We start from the raw sequence: 17,829 nt of genomic DNA on the forward strand, positions 1-17,829 counted from the left end.
CAAACCATTACGCTGGATATACTAAATTATCAGAAATGTTCAATCTCTTTTTGCTGGGGTAAAATGTGTCATATACATTAACTTGAATTTAGTGGTAAATTTTCTCAGGACTGTCATTTTACAGTCAAGGGTAACGGTGCCATAATAATTCAGCAAAAACAGCATCTCAGCCATAAAACTGGGCAGTGAACACGATAACTGGATAATGAACACGATTTAAGTGACAATCAGAACAGCCTCCCCCTCCCCGCCGCCCTGGCAGCACATACATTTTAACGTCTGCTCCTCCGCGCAAAAGGGGATTCTTACCGGTTCTCCCATTTGCCCCTTCACTCCCACGCCAGGATTACCCTGGGAAAGAAAAGGAAAAAAAAAAAAAGGTAATTGCTTTTGAATATTTAAAAGGTAATTACAAGCAAGTAAGATTTCCGGTTAAGCAATTAAGTGAAGTTTATTAAATATTTGGGGAAGTCTAATAAGGGAAAGACATAATTCTGACAAATCTCGTGGTCACTAATCTCGTTATACACGGACAGTCTCCATTTGTAGCATCTTACTCATGACCACCCACCTTCAAGCCTGGTCTCCCAGGATGGCCTGGAGCACCCTAAATCAAGGGCAAAAAGGCACAAATCAAGTATCAGTCACAGAAATCACAACGGGTCCGCGTTGGGTTGTCTCAAGATCCTCTTTAGGAAACCCTGAACTTTAAAACATGCTGCTGGTCTCCCCCTCCTGGCTGTTTCCTCCCATGGCTTGTTTCCCTGGAGGACCCTTGCTTCAAGGCTTCAAGACAAACTCACACTTGGTGGGGGGGCGGCGAATGCAGATTCATCAAGTGGTAACTTCTCAAACAACCCACCTGTGCCTACCCACCCCGAAGTTTCAATTTGCTTCTTTTTTTTTTTTTTTTTTGGCTTTTACTTAATTTAAACATACAGGCTGGGTTTTCGAAGGGCCAGAATGAGCAGTGCTGTACTTACTGGTAACCCAGGCTCTCCTGGATGTCCCATTGGGCCCGCTGGTCCTCTTGCACCCCTAGATCCCTAAACACGAGAACAATCAGTGCATTAGTTACTCAAATTCAAAATCATGGGTCACAGCAAGAGCTGCGTGTAATCCAGGGTGGATTAAAAACCTCCAAAGAAATCACAATACCAGACACATCTGCCCTATAGCAGGAGCATCTTCACAGCAGCTGACATGCCATTAAAAGGGCGCAGAGTGGGGCGCCTGGGGGGCTCAGTCGGTTAAGTGTCGGACTTTGGCTCAGGTCATGATCTCGTGGCTTGTGAGCTCAAGCCCCACATCAGGCTCTGCGCTGACAGCTCGGAGCCTGGAGCCTGGAGCCTGCTTCGGATTCTGTGTCTCTCTCTCTCTCTGCCCCTCCCCTGCTCACGCTCTGTCTCTATCTCTGTCTCTGTCTCTCTCTCTCTCTCTCTATCCCAAAAAGAAATAAACGTTAAAAAAAAAAAAAAAAAGGGCACAGAGCTACATGAGAGCAATAGTCTGGCAGGTGTGACCAACTCTTACCTTTAGGATTAAATTAAGACCCAGAGATCAATCTACTTGTTTATAAATAAATCTTGCAATAGCAAAAGTAAAGAACAAAGAAAACTTATTACCAGCTACTCCTAAATTCTATATATGTTATAAAACTGATGTATGTCAAGATGCTTTTTAAAACATTCATATTAGCTAATAACAATGAATATTACACTATGACTGTATTTATACTCTTTAATATATTTTTAAGACATACCCTATCAGATCAATGTGAATAGAAATGCCCCTGATTCAAGATTAAGGTGATTCAGTCACAATTCTCTGCACCATGTACGTGATAGCATAATTCCACACAAATTCACAAGGAAGGGTTATAGCTGTGCATTCCTAGAAGTGTGGGGAGAGGCTCTATTCTTCCACCAACTCTGCCCATGTCAAATTATTTGCGAGCATGCAAGAAATCCCTGTCTCCAGGAGGATGAACTGGTATTTATTTTAACGGCAACATGAAGGTATCTCATTGATTACGTCAAACTGAGCCTGAAGGGTTATGAGGAAAGTAATGTGGGAAAGCAAGCCAGTCTACAGCCAAAAGTTGCCAAGCAAAATAAGAGGTTAATCCTTCGGAGGCATAATTGCTGTCAATCTTAATCTTGTGAACACTGATTGATTAACTGCAAAAAACTAATACAATCATTGATTTACAACTTCAGGAAGATAGGGGCGCCTGGGTGGCTCGGTTAAGCTCTGACTTCAGCTTAGGTCATGATCTCACGATCCGTGAGTTCAAGCCCCACATCGGGCTATGTGCCGACAGCTCGGAGCCTGGAGCCCGTTTCGGATTCTGTGTCTCCTTCTCTCTCTGCCCCTCCCCTGCTCATGCTCTGTCTCTCTCTGTCTCAAAAATAAATAAAAACATTTTGAAAAATTAAAAAAAAAACAACTTCAGGAAGATAAAGATGGGGAAAAAATTAAATGCAATACACAGTTACTGATTCAGCAGGCAGAATGGTACAAAGCAAAGTCGTTTCCACCAACATGTATTATTTGGGTAGTCTAGAGGGACATGTACCTTCCCAAATATTAAGTGAGTGTATGCACCTGAGTAAGGCCAAATGACCACTAAAAAACAGAAGACGAAGGTAAGCAGCAGCTTGTGGAGACTCCAGGACCGTTAGTTCACGGGCCTGGGACCTGCATGGTCACACAGGGGCACATGCCTGATATAACACTCTGCTGTCACCACCATCAAATTCTTAATAATTTTTGAACAGGGGATCAAAGCTCTCATTTTGCCCGGTGGGTTCTGCAAATTTTGCAGCCGGTCCTGCTAGGATACAAACAGTGTGGGAAGCAATAGAAGCAAATGGCCTGCTGGGGAGACTTACCGGCAAGCCAGGAGGTCCTGGGTCCCCTCTGTCACCCTGCAATAGTAACGATGCATTGCTTTAGAAGAGAGGCACCATTTTCCCCAAACACATGTGATGCAAAGGGAGGAGAACACACAGGAATTATTTGGACTTTCTGTGCAGCCTGTTCAATTTTTCAGCGTGGACAAGACAACCGTGAAGGGCTCCACCCAGGGAACTTTCTGTGTCCATTCCCAGGCCTGGAATTGTGCTTCGATTCAGCCAAAACCAGACAAAGACTGCTGGAGTCATTATGACACAGAGTCAAGATGAGATTTTCATCTTTCCATTTACAATCTTAATTCTCAACTCAATGGTCCCATTTCATCACAGTTTAACAGTCTCTGGTCTAACTGCCAGAACTTGCCTCTTATAATGGACACCCTGCTCCTTTTTATCACCCTATAGACATGGAAAGGGAATTCATGTGGAAATTCTCTCACACCTGCCTCTTGGTGGATCAACAGCTTAGTGGCTCTGCCCTGAGACTACACACTTTAAAAATGCAAAGAGTATATTTTATTGAATATAGCTTTTTTAATGCAAAATATATTATAAAGTATACATAAGATAACAGTTAACATTTTGGCCAATTTTAAGGGTACAGTTCTGTGGCATTAAGTATATTCACACTGTTGTGTAATCGTCTCTAGAACTTTTCATCTTGCTCGATGGAAACTGTAGCCGTTCAATACATTCCCCTCCCCCGGCTCCTGGCAGGCACCATTCATTCTACTCTTGGTCTCTGTGAATCTGACTACTCTAGGAACCTCATTATAAGTGGAACCATACATTGTTTGTCCTTTTATGACTGGCTTATTTCACTTAGCCTAATGACCTCAGGGTTCATTCCCCCTTGTAGCATGTGTCAGAATTCCTGTCCTTTTTAAGGCTGAATAATACTGCATTGTATGTTGAGATCACATTCCGTTTATCCATTCATCCAACGATGGGCCATTGGATTGCTTCCACCTTTTGGCTGTCATGAGTAATGCTGCTAGGGTGGGTGTACAAGTATCTGTTTGAGTCCCTGCTTTCATTTCGTTTGGAAATGCAATTGCTGGATCATAAGGTAATTCTACATTTCAATTTTTTGAGGAGCCCTCATACTATTTTCCAGAGCAGCTACACATTTTCCATTCCCACCAGCCATACAGAAGAGTTCCACTTCTCCCCATAATTGTCAACACTTAAGATTTTCTGGGTTTTTTTAATGTTTTATTTATTTTCAAGAGTGAGAGAAGGACGGGGGGAAGGGGCAGGACAGAGGATCCAAAGCAGGCTCTGCGTTGACAGCAGAGAGCCCGATGTGGGGCTTGAACTCATGAACCATGAGCTCATGACCAAAGCCGAGGTTGGATGCTTCATCAACTGAGCCACCCAGGCACTTCAGGGTTTCTTTTTGTTTTTGTTCTTATTTTTTAAATAACCATCCAAATGGCTGTGAAGTGGCTATGGGCTCTTAAAAGTATTGTTTTTGGGGCACGTGGGTGACTCAGTTGGTTAAGCGTCCGACTTCGGCTTGGGTCATGATCTCACAGTTCGTGGGTTCCAGCCCCGCGTCGGGGTCTGTGCTGACAGCGCGGAGCCTGGAGCCTGCTTTGGATTCTGTGTCTCCCTCTGTCTCTCTCTGCCCTTCCCCTGCTCTCTCTCTCTCTCTCTCTGTTAATAAATAAACATTAATGTTTATAAATAAACATTAAAAATGTTTATAAATTTATAAACATTGCATTATAATGTTTATAAATTTATAAACATTAAAAATTTTTTTTAATTATTACAATAGATCATCAGTGCTGAGAAGACAGCAGGGCAGACAGTAATTTCATTTACCTTCACAAAGAAAAGGAAAATGAGGCTCAGAGAGTTTGAGGGGTTGCTCAAGATCACAGTGGCAGGAAAGGATCAGTTTATTCCTTCCTGGTGCCTAGAGTGACCCTCCTCTTGCTGCTAAGTTTCTTAACATATCATTTAAGCTATAAACAAAAGCATAGTTGTTGCCGTGTATAGGCTCAGAGGCTACAAACGAATAATGTGACCTCACTAAAGGAATCAGCATTCAGGTGTTGCCCATCCTGGGTGGCATGAAACTCAGGGTCTAATAGAAGAAATTTAAGTTTTACCTAAATGTTGTAGAATATTCTGAAGAGAAATGACCATGTCTTAGAAATGAACTGTATTTTCCTTCTTGACTTGTATCTACTGATCTGCTTAACTCATGCATGGTACTCATATTAGAAATATAGATGGTCATTCAAGAGTTTATTTCTGGAAGTTTGTATATCATTGTGTATGGAAACACAAAAGCATTTAATTTACCAAGGATAGTGCTGTAAAGTTTCCATAATTTTCAAGTTCAAGAGCAGTGATTCCTTTTATACCAGATAGCAGGTATTAACATTACAATATTTTCACTACAAATAAATCAGTGCTTCCCATCTAGGGTGACCTTTCCTCCCAGGGCACACTTGGTAATATCTGGAGATATTATTTAGTTGGAGGGATGCTACTGGCATCTGATGGGTAGAGGCCAGAGATGCCGTTCAGCATCTTAGAATGCACGCAGTCAACACCCACAAGGAACGGTTATGTGACCCCAGATGCCAGCAGTGCTAAGATTGAGAAACCCGGAAATAAGTGTCTCTGCTGCACTTTGCAAGAACGATTGGGAGGTACTGGCATTTTATAGCCTGAGCAATTAAAGCTAAGTGTCTTCACACAAGAAGTATGATGCCATCTACAGAGTCAGGGTAATGATTAAAAACAGTGTGCTTGGGGACATTTCAAAAGAGATATGTCCGTGTGTTTCCTGGATGGGTTTACTTAGTGGAAAAATAATATTTTAAACTCACTATGATCATAAAACTTACCGGAATTCCTTTAATGGCACCTAAAATGAACACAGAATTTCCTTTTTCTCCATTTTCCCCAGGAAGGCCCTGAAAATAAAATATTCACTTAGGAGGGGGAAAAATCATATTACCATTGTAGTATTTTCTTTTTTTATGAAATATTACTCACCAGTAAAATACCATTATGGTCATGTTTCACTAGAGGACATTTATTCATTATTGCTATCATCCTAAGGTTCTCATACATATTTATTCAAAATTCAGTTAAGATCTATTAAAGAATCTCCAAAGAGAGTATCTATTAATATATTTATATTATACATATATCTTACAAATATATAATATATATAGGCTACGTATTATATAATAATATACATAGCCATTTACTAATTATTCAGCAGGAAAATTTCATTTTCCCTCAGACATAATAATGCAAATATATACTTCTTACAAGTAAACAATTTTGCAATTGTCAGTTAATAATTTAGGCCTAGGAATAGTTTCTTAACAACTGATTTTATCCATTTTAGTTGTCATATTCAAAATAGGGCCTCTGTAACTTTGTAAGATTAACTTTTAAAAACAGAACATCTTCCTTTTAGAAGGTTTCTGTAGGTAGCTGCAAGTTTATGTAGAGTATTTTTAAAAAGTGAATGAAAAAATTCAATGTATTCTCTTTTCCCAAAGTTTTCCTACTAAATATCTTAATATATCTTAATTTGGTAACCACATAAGAATTATATCATTTATCAAGCTCCTACGAAGGACGTGCAGATTTCAAAGTTAATCCCTCCTAGAAAAGTCCTGACCTCGCTTCCAGTGGGAGAAACTTCAGGCTTTTGCAGTAAGTTACAGCAACCGTCTTCCCTGAGCATCTGATTGGCCTATACAGACAGTCCCTGCTTCACACAGTTTCAACAGGCACGAATTTTAGCTCCACATCAAGCATGTGCCCACTGTAGAGCCCTTCACATAAGATTCCCTTTAGGATGAGCTGTGGGAGGTCTTACTGGGGGGCCTCTTGGGCCAGGAACTCCTCTTTCTCCTGGAAGCCCTGGATCACCTCTCGAGCCATTGTACCCATGCATTCCAGGCTTGCCTCTGGATCCAGGAGGCCCCGGGTGCCCCTGGAAAAAATAAGATTGTAAGTGAAGTGTTTCTGCAAGAATACTGCAACACAAAGTTTACACAATGTGGGTACCCAAATTAAGGCATTTGTGACTCACGTGTTATTTAATTTGTAAAAACTTCCTTCCCACCCACAAGTACTGTGTAGCAGAGTAAAAATATACAGACACATTTTAATACAGCCCAGTTGAAATTAATTTAGTTTAGAATATTCTAAGAAATTTAGGAGATCACCTTCCTTAAAATCTTTACAAATACTCTCTAATGGATTATAAAGCTTCTGAAATAACTGTTCCTTCTTTCATTTCATTTCCATATTAGAAATGAGAGTTTTAAGCCCACTTCTACTGTCAAAACTAACCAGCAAGTAAAAACTTGCATTGTGAGTATACATTTATTTCCAGAATATGGCAGGTATATATAGCTTATATTGTGGAATGTTTTTCTCGAATCTGATTGAAAACCTTACTTTTCAAGTAAAGTCTTTTAGTCCCAAAGTTATTACCTAAAACTGGAATGTAAGCGCCTTTCCTTGTACTATCAAAAGAAAATAAAGAAGAGTTTGCTATATAAATATATGTGATTTTAAGGGTTTTGATGAGCTCTTTTTTTAAAAAAAAAATGGAGAAAATTTAGGGATACGTACAGGTATGCCATCCAAACCTGGAAATCCAGGAACACCAGTTGGACCCTAAAATCCCAGAAAACAAAACAAAGATATAAGAGGTATCAAAGCATTAGATTAACATATGGATTTACTTGAAAACATAAATAATGACATAATTTTTAAAAGACTCTTAGCAGTCATTGTCACTTATTTTTTTGCATTGAATTTAAATGCCAACAATTAAAAAACTAACCTTTTGTACTTTTCTTTTTGTACTTAGGAAGCCAACTTAGCACCATCAATTCAAAGAAAATGTTCAATACCCTATAAGCCGGAAATTCAACTTCCCGGAGTCTGTCTATCCTAGAGAAATAAACTATTAAATGCAAGTGTAGGCGATTTACAGGATTGTTTCTGCACACTAGCATGACACAAAGTTGGGACAGGACCTCAAAGTTACATCAACCGGGAATAAACCATAGTTTTATCTATATTAAGACATACTGTGCAGTATTTTTAAGAAAATAAGTTTGATCTACACAAATTGATAAGGAATGACCTGTAAGCCATATGGCTGAGTACAAAAAAGAAAAGCTTAGCACAACAAATATGTCATTTACATTTTTAAAAAGCCATGAAAGAATACAACCCTTCATTGGGTGCACTCGGGTATTTAAGTGCATAGAGAAGTCTAGAAAGGCATGCTCCTCTGGAAAGGAGTCAGGGAATGAGGGCTGATTATGGAAGAGGAGTTCAAACTTAATTTATTATAAGGTGCTAGTAGACAGTACTTGTAATTATAAAAAACCTGGCACAGTAGTGCCAGTAAGCGGTTAGTAAGAGTCCCTCACTTAAGAGAAGGCTTACCTTATCACCTTTGTCACCGGCTGCTCCAGGAGGGCCGCTGTCACCTCTCATCCCTTTCTCTCCTGGAATTCCAATGGGTCCTGGCAGTCCCAGGGGTCCAATAGGACCCTGTGGCCCTGGGAGTCCTGGTTGACCCTAAGAAGGAAGGTTTAAAAGGCAGAGGGATGGCTGATTTTTAAGTAGCATTTTCCAACACAAACACATGTTCACGTGAGCTAACAGAAGACTGGAATATTAGAGTTTGAGCAAATTCTAACAATAAAAGCACAAATGATCAATTAATTACAAAAATAAGAAAGAGGAACATTGCCTTTTTCTATCTGAATTTAAGCCATACAATACATTTTAATTATTCCATGTGTACACACACACACACACACACACACACACACACATACACAAACTAATCATAGTTCTTGTACTATTTTTATTCTGTCAGTGACAGTTATAAATCTTGAGCTTTTTAGCAAAGCAAGCAACTTGCAAAACAAAGCAAGAAAAGAAATCAAAGTCTCATTACCATTGTGTTAGTGGCACAAATTAAGAGTGGAGAAATCTGCCAGATCTTTTTAAAAATTTCATATGGTGAATGATTGTTCTGCCCCTTTAGTGAAAAACCTTTCTTCTTTTAGCCTCTTTTACCTAATATCTATTCTTAATTTGGAAGGAGGCTGTCCATGTCAACTTATATTTACGCAATCTGACTTTCCATGAATGAAAAGGTCGCCTCTTATTTTAGGTGAAGATGTTTCGTGAGCTCAGCTCTTCCCCCTGAACCCACAGTGGGAACATTTCCAGTACAAAGATGAGAAACCTTCTCCACTGTTGCCTGTCCCCCATTGCATTTAGATGACCTGATGCACTGAATGGACACTGAGTCACCGCCCACTAGAAGCAGTTGTGAGGCTCACAGCTCTTTGATCTGGAGTAGGAAGACTGACCTTGGAGGACCGCATGCGCTGCCCCCCACCCCCATGATATTGCTCCCTTCTCTGTCCCAGGCCCCCTTGTCTCTCTCCATAGTCCCTACACCCATGGTTCTCCTTAGGACTGAAATTGTAAATATCATGGGTTCGAATAGCCCCACTTATATGTCTCAGCACAGACTTTTCTAACTTTAACTTCCAGATGGACGAGCATATCCAGATGCCTCCTTGACACCTTCTTGGATATAATGGTACCTCCGGCTTAAAAGAACAAAAAAATCTGAAATGGAATTCTTGCCTTTCCCCCAAAATGCAATCCTCTTTCAACCTTCCCCAACTACCTTATTAAATCCCAGCCAGAATCCTGGAGTCATCCTTGACAGTCTTCTTTCTGTCACACCTACACTGAATCTATGATTAACAGTTATCATTTCACTTCCAAAACAGATCTGGAACTCACTTCTTCACAGTCCCCCTGTCTGCCACCAGAGAGCTCCTAAATTGCTCTCTTGCTTCCTCTTCCCTTCCCCCATGCCTCTCTCCATAGCACAACCAGAGTGACACGGAAACAGAAATCAGACCGTGGCGCTGCCCCACTTTTTAAAAACCTTCCTTGCCTTCCCACTGCCTGTAAAGTAAACCTTGGACTCCCTCCAGACTTTCTAGGGTATGGCCCTAATTACCTGACACCCCACACTCATGACTTCCCAGCCAGCCCTGCGGCTCTTCCTTGGCTTGGCTTTCCCTCTGGACTGCTCCTTCTCTACATTTACACAGGACTTGGATCTCCCCTAAACTACCACCTCCTTAGCAGCCTTCCTTGACCCCCTAGCCCTCCCCCCCACCTAGCCCAGTCGAGGAGGATCTCCAGTCCACTGCTGCCCTCATTAGCCTGTCCATTTCATTCTTGGCCTCTTAGCATTTCATATTTTTCAACTCTTTGCCCATCCATTTATTGTTCACCTTTCCAGTTAGACATTAACGCTATGAGGGCAGGGATATTTGCTCACCAGTTAAATCTCCCCATCCACCATCTACCACAGCCTTTGGCTTAGGAAATCCCTTCACCAAGCTCCCAGCCTGACCACCCAGCCGCTTTGGACACATTCTACCTGGGCCCTGTACGGTTAGGAAAGTGACCTTTGGACTCTGAAAAAGGCAATTCTATCAACTACATCTGTATGACATATAAAATGATTTTCTATATGCAAACTTATTTACTTTTTATAAAATAGCCAATGTACAAGAACAGTGAGGCTATTTGAACTTGAGAATCTGAAATCAGAATTTCTAAGTGACACTTCTAGCCTCATCATTCAATCTCTGTCTATAATTTGATGTGGGCAGAGAATATCTTAGATTCATATTTTTTAATTTTTATTATTTATTTTGAGAGAGAGAGAGTGCAAGCAGGGGAGGGACAGAGAGGGGGGTGGGGGGAGAGAGAATCCCAAGCAGGCTCCTCACTGTCAGTGCAGAGCCTGACATAGGGCTTGAACTCATCGAACTCATGAACCATGAGCTCACGACCTGAGCCAAAGTCAGACACTTAATCGACTGAGCCACCCAGGCACTGCATTTTTTTTTTATTGGTGCAGAAAGGTGATTTCATTAAAGCACGGGGACAGAACCCGTGACAGGAAGAGCGGCCCATGTGGTTTTTTAAAAAACTGACTTTACAATCTGAAGACAATACCCTTACATTAGGTAAAAAGAAGCTTTATAATGAGAAGTTTACAACAAGGTTTTCACTGATGAAAGATGATCTGCCTGTACAACACCACGCACTGTGGTGTCCAAGGTGTTCAGCCATGTTGTCTAACATTTTAGAGCCCATGCTGTATTTTATTAGTTTGGAAACACTCTCAGTATTCACTTGAAGTCAGGATTTTCACCTGTAATTTCTTGTGCTTCTTAAAATTTTTCCACAGATTTAAGGAAAATCATGTTGTAGCCCCTCGCCCCACCAAACATGCTCATGCATTCAATGAGCAAGAAAGTCTTGATATGCAGAGAGAAAAGCTGAATGGATTTCAGGAGATATCTGCTCAGATCAGATCTCAAACCTCCGGACAATTCTGAATTATTGCTGCTGAACTCCAAGTGTGAGTAGGGCCACATACAAGAATATAGGACTTCCCCTCGGATGTGTGGGGACCAGGAGAAAATATATTTTAGAGAGCCTCATCTATTTAAAAATTGAGTCACCTGAAATCTGTGTCAGCACTATTCTGCTGACCCTGTGATCCCATGAACGGAATCCCACAAGCTGGCAAGGCTGGACCAGGGTCCAGCCATGTGGTCCCAGACCAGTCCATAAGCATGAACCCCTGAGCTCCTCATGAGGTAAGCCCCACAGGGGATAAAGGATCCAAGTGCACCCTGTTGGAACAACTTTCGAGGCCCAAGATGGAGCCCCTCCCCCTGCCCGGGTTCCACGTCAGCAAAAGGAAGCAGATAACTTTTGGGTCCCTGTAAATGCTCATGTGGACCAGACACCCACTACCTCAGTCAGCCAATCCCCACACCCCAAGCCAACTCCAGGGTCTCTACTTATTTTCCTGCTTTCTATTCTTTTTCCATTGTTCTTCCTTTTCCTTATTCTTCATCCCATAAAAGCTTCCTGTCTTCCGACCCATTTTGCAGTTCTCTGGATCCGTGGGAAGGAAGACTGCCCGCTTCATGAAGTGTTAAATAAAGTTTGTTTCTATCACCTAAACTGGCTTCTTTAATCATTTTTAACAACCTCAAAGGAAGAAACACACTGTGGGACCCAGCCAGTCCTGGTCTACACGTGAGGTACCACCTTGGACGATGCTGCTGGCCTTGGCCAGGCCCAGACACAAGACCGATGGGTGAGGTCTTGGAGGCAGGAGCCCCGGGTGCCCTGATCTAAAGACAATAATGCCAGAATATTCACAACAATATTATTCACAATAGTAAGAAAAACTGGAAGTCCTATAAAAATCCGCCCATCTGAGATCGATAGAATAGACTTTGGTACCTTCAAAAAAGGAACATTATGCAGCCTGTCTTGGCCTGGGTGCTTCAGAATCAAAGCATAGGGCAAGAAGTCAATGCAAACCTTTTGTTTGAGATTTGAAGGAGATAGGGTAAGGAAGCAGGGACATGACACAGAGAAGGGAAGACGGGAAGACAGGGTGTGGAATCAAGCCAGTCATTGAGACAGTTAGGGACCACCGGAACAAGTCCCAGGTGAAAACCATGCACCTGGGGAGCTGTTAGTTGTTATTTATTTATGTATTTATTTATTTATAGTTTTTATTTATTTTTTAAGTTTTTACTTATTTATTTAATTTATTTAAGAAAGCACCAGTCGGTGAGGGGCAGAGAGAAAAACCCGTGCAGAGCCCAATACAGGGCTCGAACTCACAGGCCCTGAGATCATGACCTGAGCGGAAGTAGGAAGCTTAACCGACTGAGCCATCCCGGTGCTCCAGTTATTAGCAGTTACTGGTAAACCACTTCTCTTAGCGAGCAGAACCAGGACGCAGCCCTGCACCCAACCAGGATTTACAACAGAGACTCCGCGTACCTGAAGACTCTGCTCCAAAAGCACTGAGCGGCCTGAGTTGCCTGCCAATAGCGACCAATCAGGATGAGCTCCTTCCAACCAATCAGGGCGAGGCACTTCCCCCACCCCACCCCCATTAGCATTCCGGAGTGGGAACCCGAGCCAGCCGGAACTTTCTCCCTGCAGGCAGGGCCTTCTCTTTGCTCGCAGAGGCCGGCCCAGCCAGTCTCTGTTGGTGCTTTGTGTCCCTTTCACTCAGGCTGCAGCCCCAAGAGAGCCTTGGCTGTGCCTTTGGTTTTGGGGTCCAGCCTCGCTTCTACTGTTAGGCCCAACAACCCGACTCCGGTAACATGACCAGTGGGTCACGAGCTCTCCCCAGAGCGGGCACTCCCGGAGTCAGGGTAGAGCTCACACCTCAGAGCCACCCCACTCAAGAGCGAGGAAGCAGCGGTGTTCACCTCCTCGCTGGGGGACCACGGTGCCGGGTGCCTGCTGCCAGGCGGGTACCTGGGGCTCTCCCAGAGCCCGCAACGAGTGCAGAGACCGGTGGCTGGAACAGGCCCGCGGGGAACGTGTAAGGCCTGCACATTAAAGACAGCGAGCACGGCTTTGTGAGCGGACACAGATCATCCTCATGATGCTCCTGAGGAAGACACAGTGACTGAACATCCAGGCTCTGCAGTCAGCCTCCTGTGTTGTAAGCCCAGGCCCACACTAGCTGTGTGACCTAGGGCACATCTCTTAGCCTCTCTGTTCCTCAGCTTCTTTATCCGTCAATGGCCAGTGGACATAAAAAGAATACTGCATGGCAAGTGTTTATAGCATCGTGCCTGGAACCGTAATACAAACTACTGTGATTACTCTCATTATACATAGTTCATTGTTCAAAGGGGGAAAAACAAGCTGTATGTCATATGATCCCACCTGTAGAGAAACAAATGGGCATTTTCTCGAAATATATGTTTATAAAGGAACATTTCTTGAAGGATATACAAAATAGCATTCTGTCATGTCTCAGCAGAAAAAATGGAAGGCGGGGCAATATGTTCTTTACCAACAGCGAATGTGACCTTTATAATAAAGATGAGTTACCATTTCTCTTTCATCGTTAATTCACTGACTCAACAAACATTATCAACAACCTTTACCATCTGCCTAACCTTAACAAATCAAAATCCTACTTCATTTGAACTTTCCCTTCTCTTCATGCTTTTTCATCATCATAACAACTATTTATTGAGTATCCGTAAAAATACTAATAAAGCTTAGGATTTTCAAGGGAGCTTGAATGTATAAATCTGTGTTATTAAAAAGACAACAATAAAATATAAAATGTAATTATATAGGCACAAATCATTTGGGGGTATTTTGTGGGCATATCAATTTAAATATTGCACAAATTGTAAACAACAATCTAAAAGATAAACAATGACTTCAGCTACCTCTTTCCCTTTCTTTCTTTCTTTTCTTTCTTTCTTTCTTTCTTTCTTTCTTTCTTTCTTTCTTTCTTTCTTCTTTCTTTCTTTTCTTTCACCTGTGTTAATTACTTTTACTTGGTAAGATTTCCTAAATATAAGACTCAGAAATTAACTGCCTTTTCATGAAGTCTGGGAATTATCTTTTCATCTGATAGGTAATTTACAGAAAACCTGCTAAATTATCTTTTGTGAATGCTGTACTTTACCATAATGTAACGTTTAGAAACAAAAAAAAAAATGTATGTTTAAACATTAACTGAGAAAGAGACAGCCAATTAACTGCCTATAAATCTCTTTAATGTGCTTCATTCTGGACACGCAAGGCCGGATCCAGTGAGTTAATGGAACTTTGCGGAGAAAAAAAAAAAAGAAAGAGTAGAAGTGTTTCACATGGCCATAAGAATGATAAAACTCCATTCAGTACAGAAATGGGTCCTGATGTGAGAAGGTGTCATCCCAAATGCTTTTAAAATAAAACAAGGAATGGTTATTTACATTATTAAAACTCTGGACCCCGTGCCCCCCCTCCACCCTCACCCATCTGTTACACTGATTTCCTCACCATTTCTGAATAAGCTCTGTTCTTTCACAGACTTGGTATCCTGTCTCAGAACTGTCCCTCCCACTCCCAAGGTCATCTTTTAGTGCTCTCGTGGAAGGACTCCCCAACCTCCTGCCCTCCCCCAACCCGCCCTTCAGAACTAGATGCCTCTCGAGATGCTCCTATAATAGCATCCCTCCCCTGCTATAGTTACCATCTCTTTATCCCCCTAACCCCATACCTACTAGACCATGAGCTTCTGGGGGGCATAGTCTATGTGCCCAAGACTATGATGGTAGGAAAGGCAATAAATAATAAACTAATTTGAACAGTGATACAGTCAATGTTTCCACACTGAGGTGAGCAGAACACAACCCCACACCGTGAGCAATGGCCCTAAACACAGCGATGTTCACATCTTCTTGTTGAGATAGAACACGGGTTTTGCCGTGCCTTCATTTCAACGGCAAAATAACCTCTACTTTGCAGGTGGAAAAGCTAGCATAAAATATTAAATGCCTACTTATTTACAGATGCTGGGGAAAGCTGTGGTTTGTTTTTATATGGAGTGCTGTGTTTTTTGTTCTCATATTAACAGGTAATTCCTTATAGAATAAATTTTTTAAAGAAATACACCAAACCTTGTATCACAGTATTAAACCTATCAGAAAGCTACTCATGAAATTTTTCCAAACCCCAATCTCTGAAATAGTCATTGCTAGTTCATCCAATTTGAGTAAATTATTTATCCACAGCAACATAGAGAATAACTCCAATATCCTTAAACTGTTTCATATAAAAGAAGGGGTCAGTTAAAAAAAAAACTATGTTTACAATAAATATTTGGGCTTACTTATTTATACGGCTATAGTGGAATTAACTTCAGGATCAACAGACTTAAATAACAAACCCATAAGAGACACTTCTATAACAAGAGATTCATTAAATAATCAAAAGAATTTGGCATCTTTAAAAAATTTTTTAAAGAAATCTTTTCTTCCTAACTATGCACCCTCTAACCATGAACAATAACATGATATACAGTGGATTCAGGGTAGTAAAAAAAAAAAAAAAAAAAGCCCAGTGGAATGAATGCCTTATTTTCAGATGTAGTTTTCCCTGATCTACTGATCTTTCTTTTTCTTTCTTTCTTTTCTTTCTTTCTCTCTTTCTTTCTCTTTCTTTCTTTCTTTCCCTTTCTTTCTTTCTTTCTTTCTTTCTTTCTTTCTTTCTTTCTTTCTTTCTTTTTTCTTTCCTCTTTTCTCTTCCCTTTCCTTTCCTACCCTTTCTTTCTTCCTTCCTTCCTACCTTCCTTCCTTCCCTCCTTCCTTCCTCCCCCCTTCCTTCCTTCCTCCCTTCCTTCCTTTCTTCTATGTACACAGAACTGCCTCTGTGTTTCACAACTTTCAGCCAGAGACCGTGAAATCAGAAAAGATGCACCAAATCCAGAAATGACAATCATCTTGCCAGCTGAGGAAACTCTGGCATGCTGTGTGATGCCACAAGCCATCCCCTTCTTCCTCCTCAAAGCCCAGGCTGACACCGTGTCATCAGACGTGCTATGTGTGCTCCGACTGAGGCCACAGAACAGTAGGCTCCCAGGCCAGCTGTATAAATAGAGGATGAAGGTGATCACAGTGGACAGTCACCCCACCCTCTGGAGCTGGGGCATTCCTTCAGCATTCTGTCACTTGTTAGTCATCTGTATCAGGCACGGCTCTTGAGCAGGGCTAAGATCAAATTACTTTTATTTCACAACTTGGTAGAACCACACCAACAGACGGGAGAATATGTACACGGCCAATACCAAGATCTTCAACTCAGCCTTTTGGGCTGCCCCGGATGTGTTCGCTGCCAGGGACCAGACCCTCTAGGGAATGACAAAAAACTAAGAAACCCTCTGTCATGTTAGCAGTATGAGAATTGGGAGAAATAAGTTCAGAGAGACGACTGCAAATACATATCCTGTCACATTTTCCCTGCGACAGCTTCCTGCTCCTGCCTAACCAGAAGTTCAATCAGTGCAAAGAAGTATAAATAAATGTTTGTTCCTTTCCTCCTTCATTAATGAATAAATGAATATGAAAGGTGCTTTTATTACACTAATGACACATACATTTCCAAATCACCCTTGGTCTCTAAGACCGCGAAGGTGATCATCAAAGTGCCCAGTGACCATCATGTGATCATTGTGTGCCCACCACTCTCCATACCTTGCTTCATTTAATCCAGCCACCAACACTGAGAAACGTGAATTATTATCCCCCGTATAGATGAGAAAAGTCTATTCAGGGGTATAACTTGCTCAGACTCACATACCTAGTGAGTTTGCATTCAAACCTGCATCAGTCAGGGGCTCTCCCAAACCACTCCTCTTCCCACTGCCTCAGCCTGGCAGAGTGGAGGACCCATGCACTAAACCATCCCCACACCGTGCCTGCTGCGACACGTCCATTGCTTCAGGCCTTGTCTTGTTTTTAAACTTCATATCTTAATGTATTCTGTGTTCTTTTATAAAGTTTCTTCAGGAAATAATAGTATTCATCAAATTAATTTAAGACCTCTATTTCTGTCGTTCTCAAGTCCAATTTTCTAGTCCTACCCTATACGCCCAACCATTTTCTAGACACCTTCTTGAACCTTCCTCCTCTGCTAATTCGCACTCATGTCAGAACTCAGCTCATCATTCCCATCATTTCCCCGCGCTCCACTCCTGTCCCCAGACCCATCAGGTGGCTGTCATACCTCCCTTAACTTGAATCTCACGTGTCTGTCTTACTGTCATCTCCCTGCAGAGGAATCCGTCCGCTGTCGTGGTCTTGTCATCTCATGTGGGTCACCCAAGCACCAGCCTCCCTCTCTTCCTTCATTCCAGGCTTCTACCCACATCCACATACAACTGTCAACTCCCCTGCGATCTTCTCTTGCCTGTGTCACTGCTTTCATCACCCTCTGCAATGGGGACAGTCAGCCTTCCTCT

At 41.9% G+C, this 17,829-nt stretch overlaps 1 protein-coding gene across 12 annotated transcripts in view; it reads right to left on the minus strand.

Moving 5' to 3' along the window:
• Positions 1-17,829, minus strand: part of COL4A4 (collagen type IV alpha 4 chain) — a 130,148-nt gene that overhangs the window by 76,740 nt on the left and 35,579 nt on the right. For all 12 annotated transcript variants that reach the window (XM_027048808.2, XM_027048814.2, XM_053215885.1 and 9 more), the window contains 8 exons: positions 8,370-8,504; positions 7,542-7,586; positions 6,778-6,894; positions 5,786-5,854; positions 2,895-2,930; positions 984-1,046; positions 572-607; positions 310-351 (listed from right to left, as the gene is read on the minus strand). In XM_027048808.2, coding sequence (XP_026904609.2) covers positions 310-351; positions 572-607; positions 984-1,046; positions 2,895-2,930; positions 5,786-5,854; positions 6,778-6,894; positions 7,542-7,586; positions 8,370-8,504 — 543 coding nt within the window. The remainder of the gene's footprint in view (positions 1-309; positions 352-571; positions 608-983; positions 1,047-2,894; positions 2,931-5,785; positions 5,855-6,777; positions 6,895-7,541; positions 7,587-8,369; positions 8,505-17,829) is intronic.

Source organism: Acinonyx jubatus, chromosome C1, assembly GCF_027475565.1.
Source record: "Acinonyx jubatus isolate Ajub_Pintada_27869175 chromosome C1, VMU_Ajub_asm_v1.0, whole genome shotgun sequence".
Taxonomy (NCBI): domain Eukaryota; kingdom Metazoa; phylum Chordata; class Mammalia; order Carnivora; family Felidae; genus Acinonyx; species Acinonyx jubatus.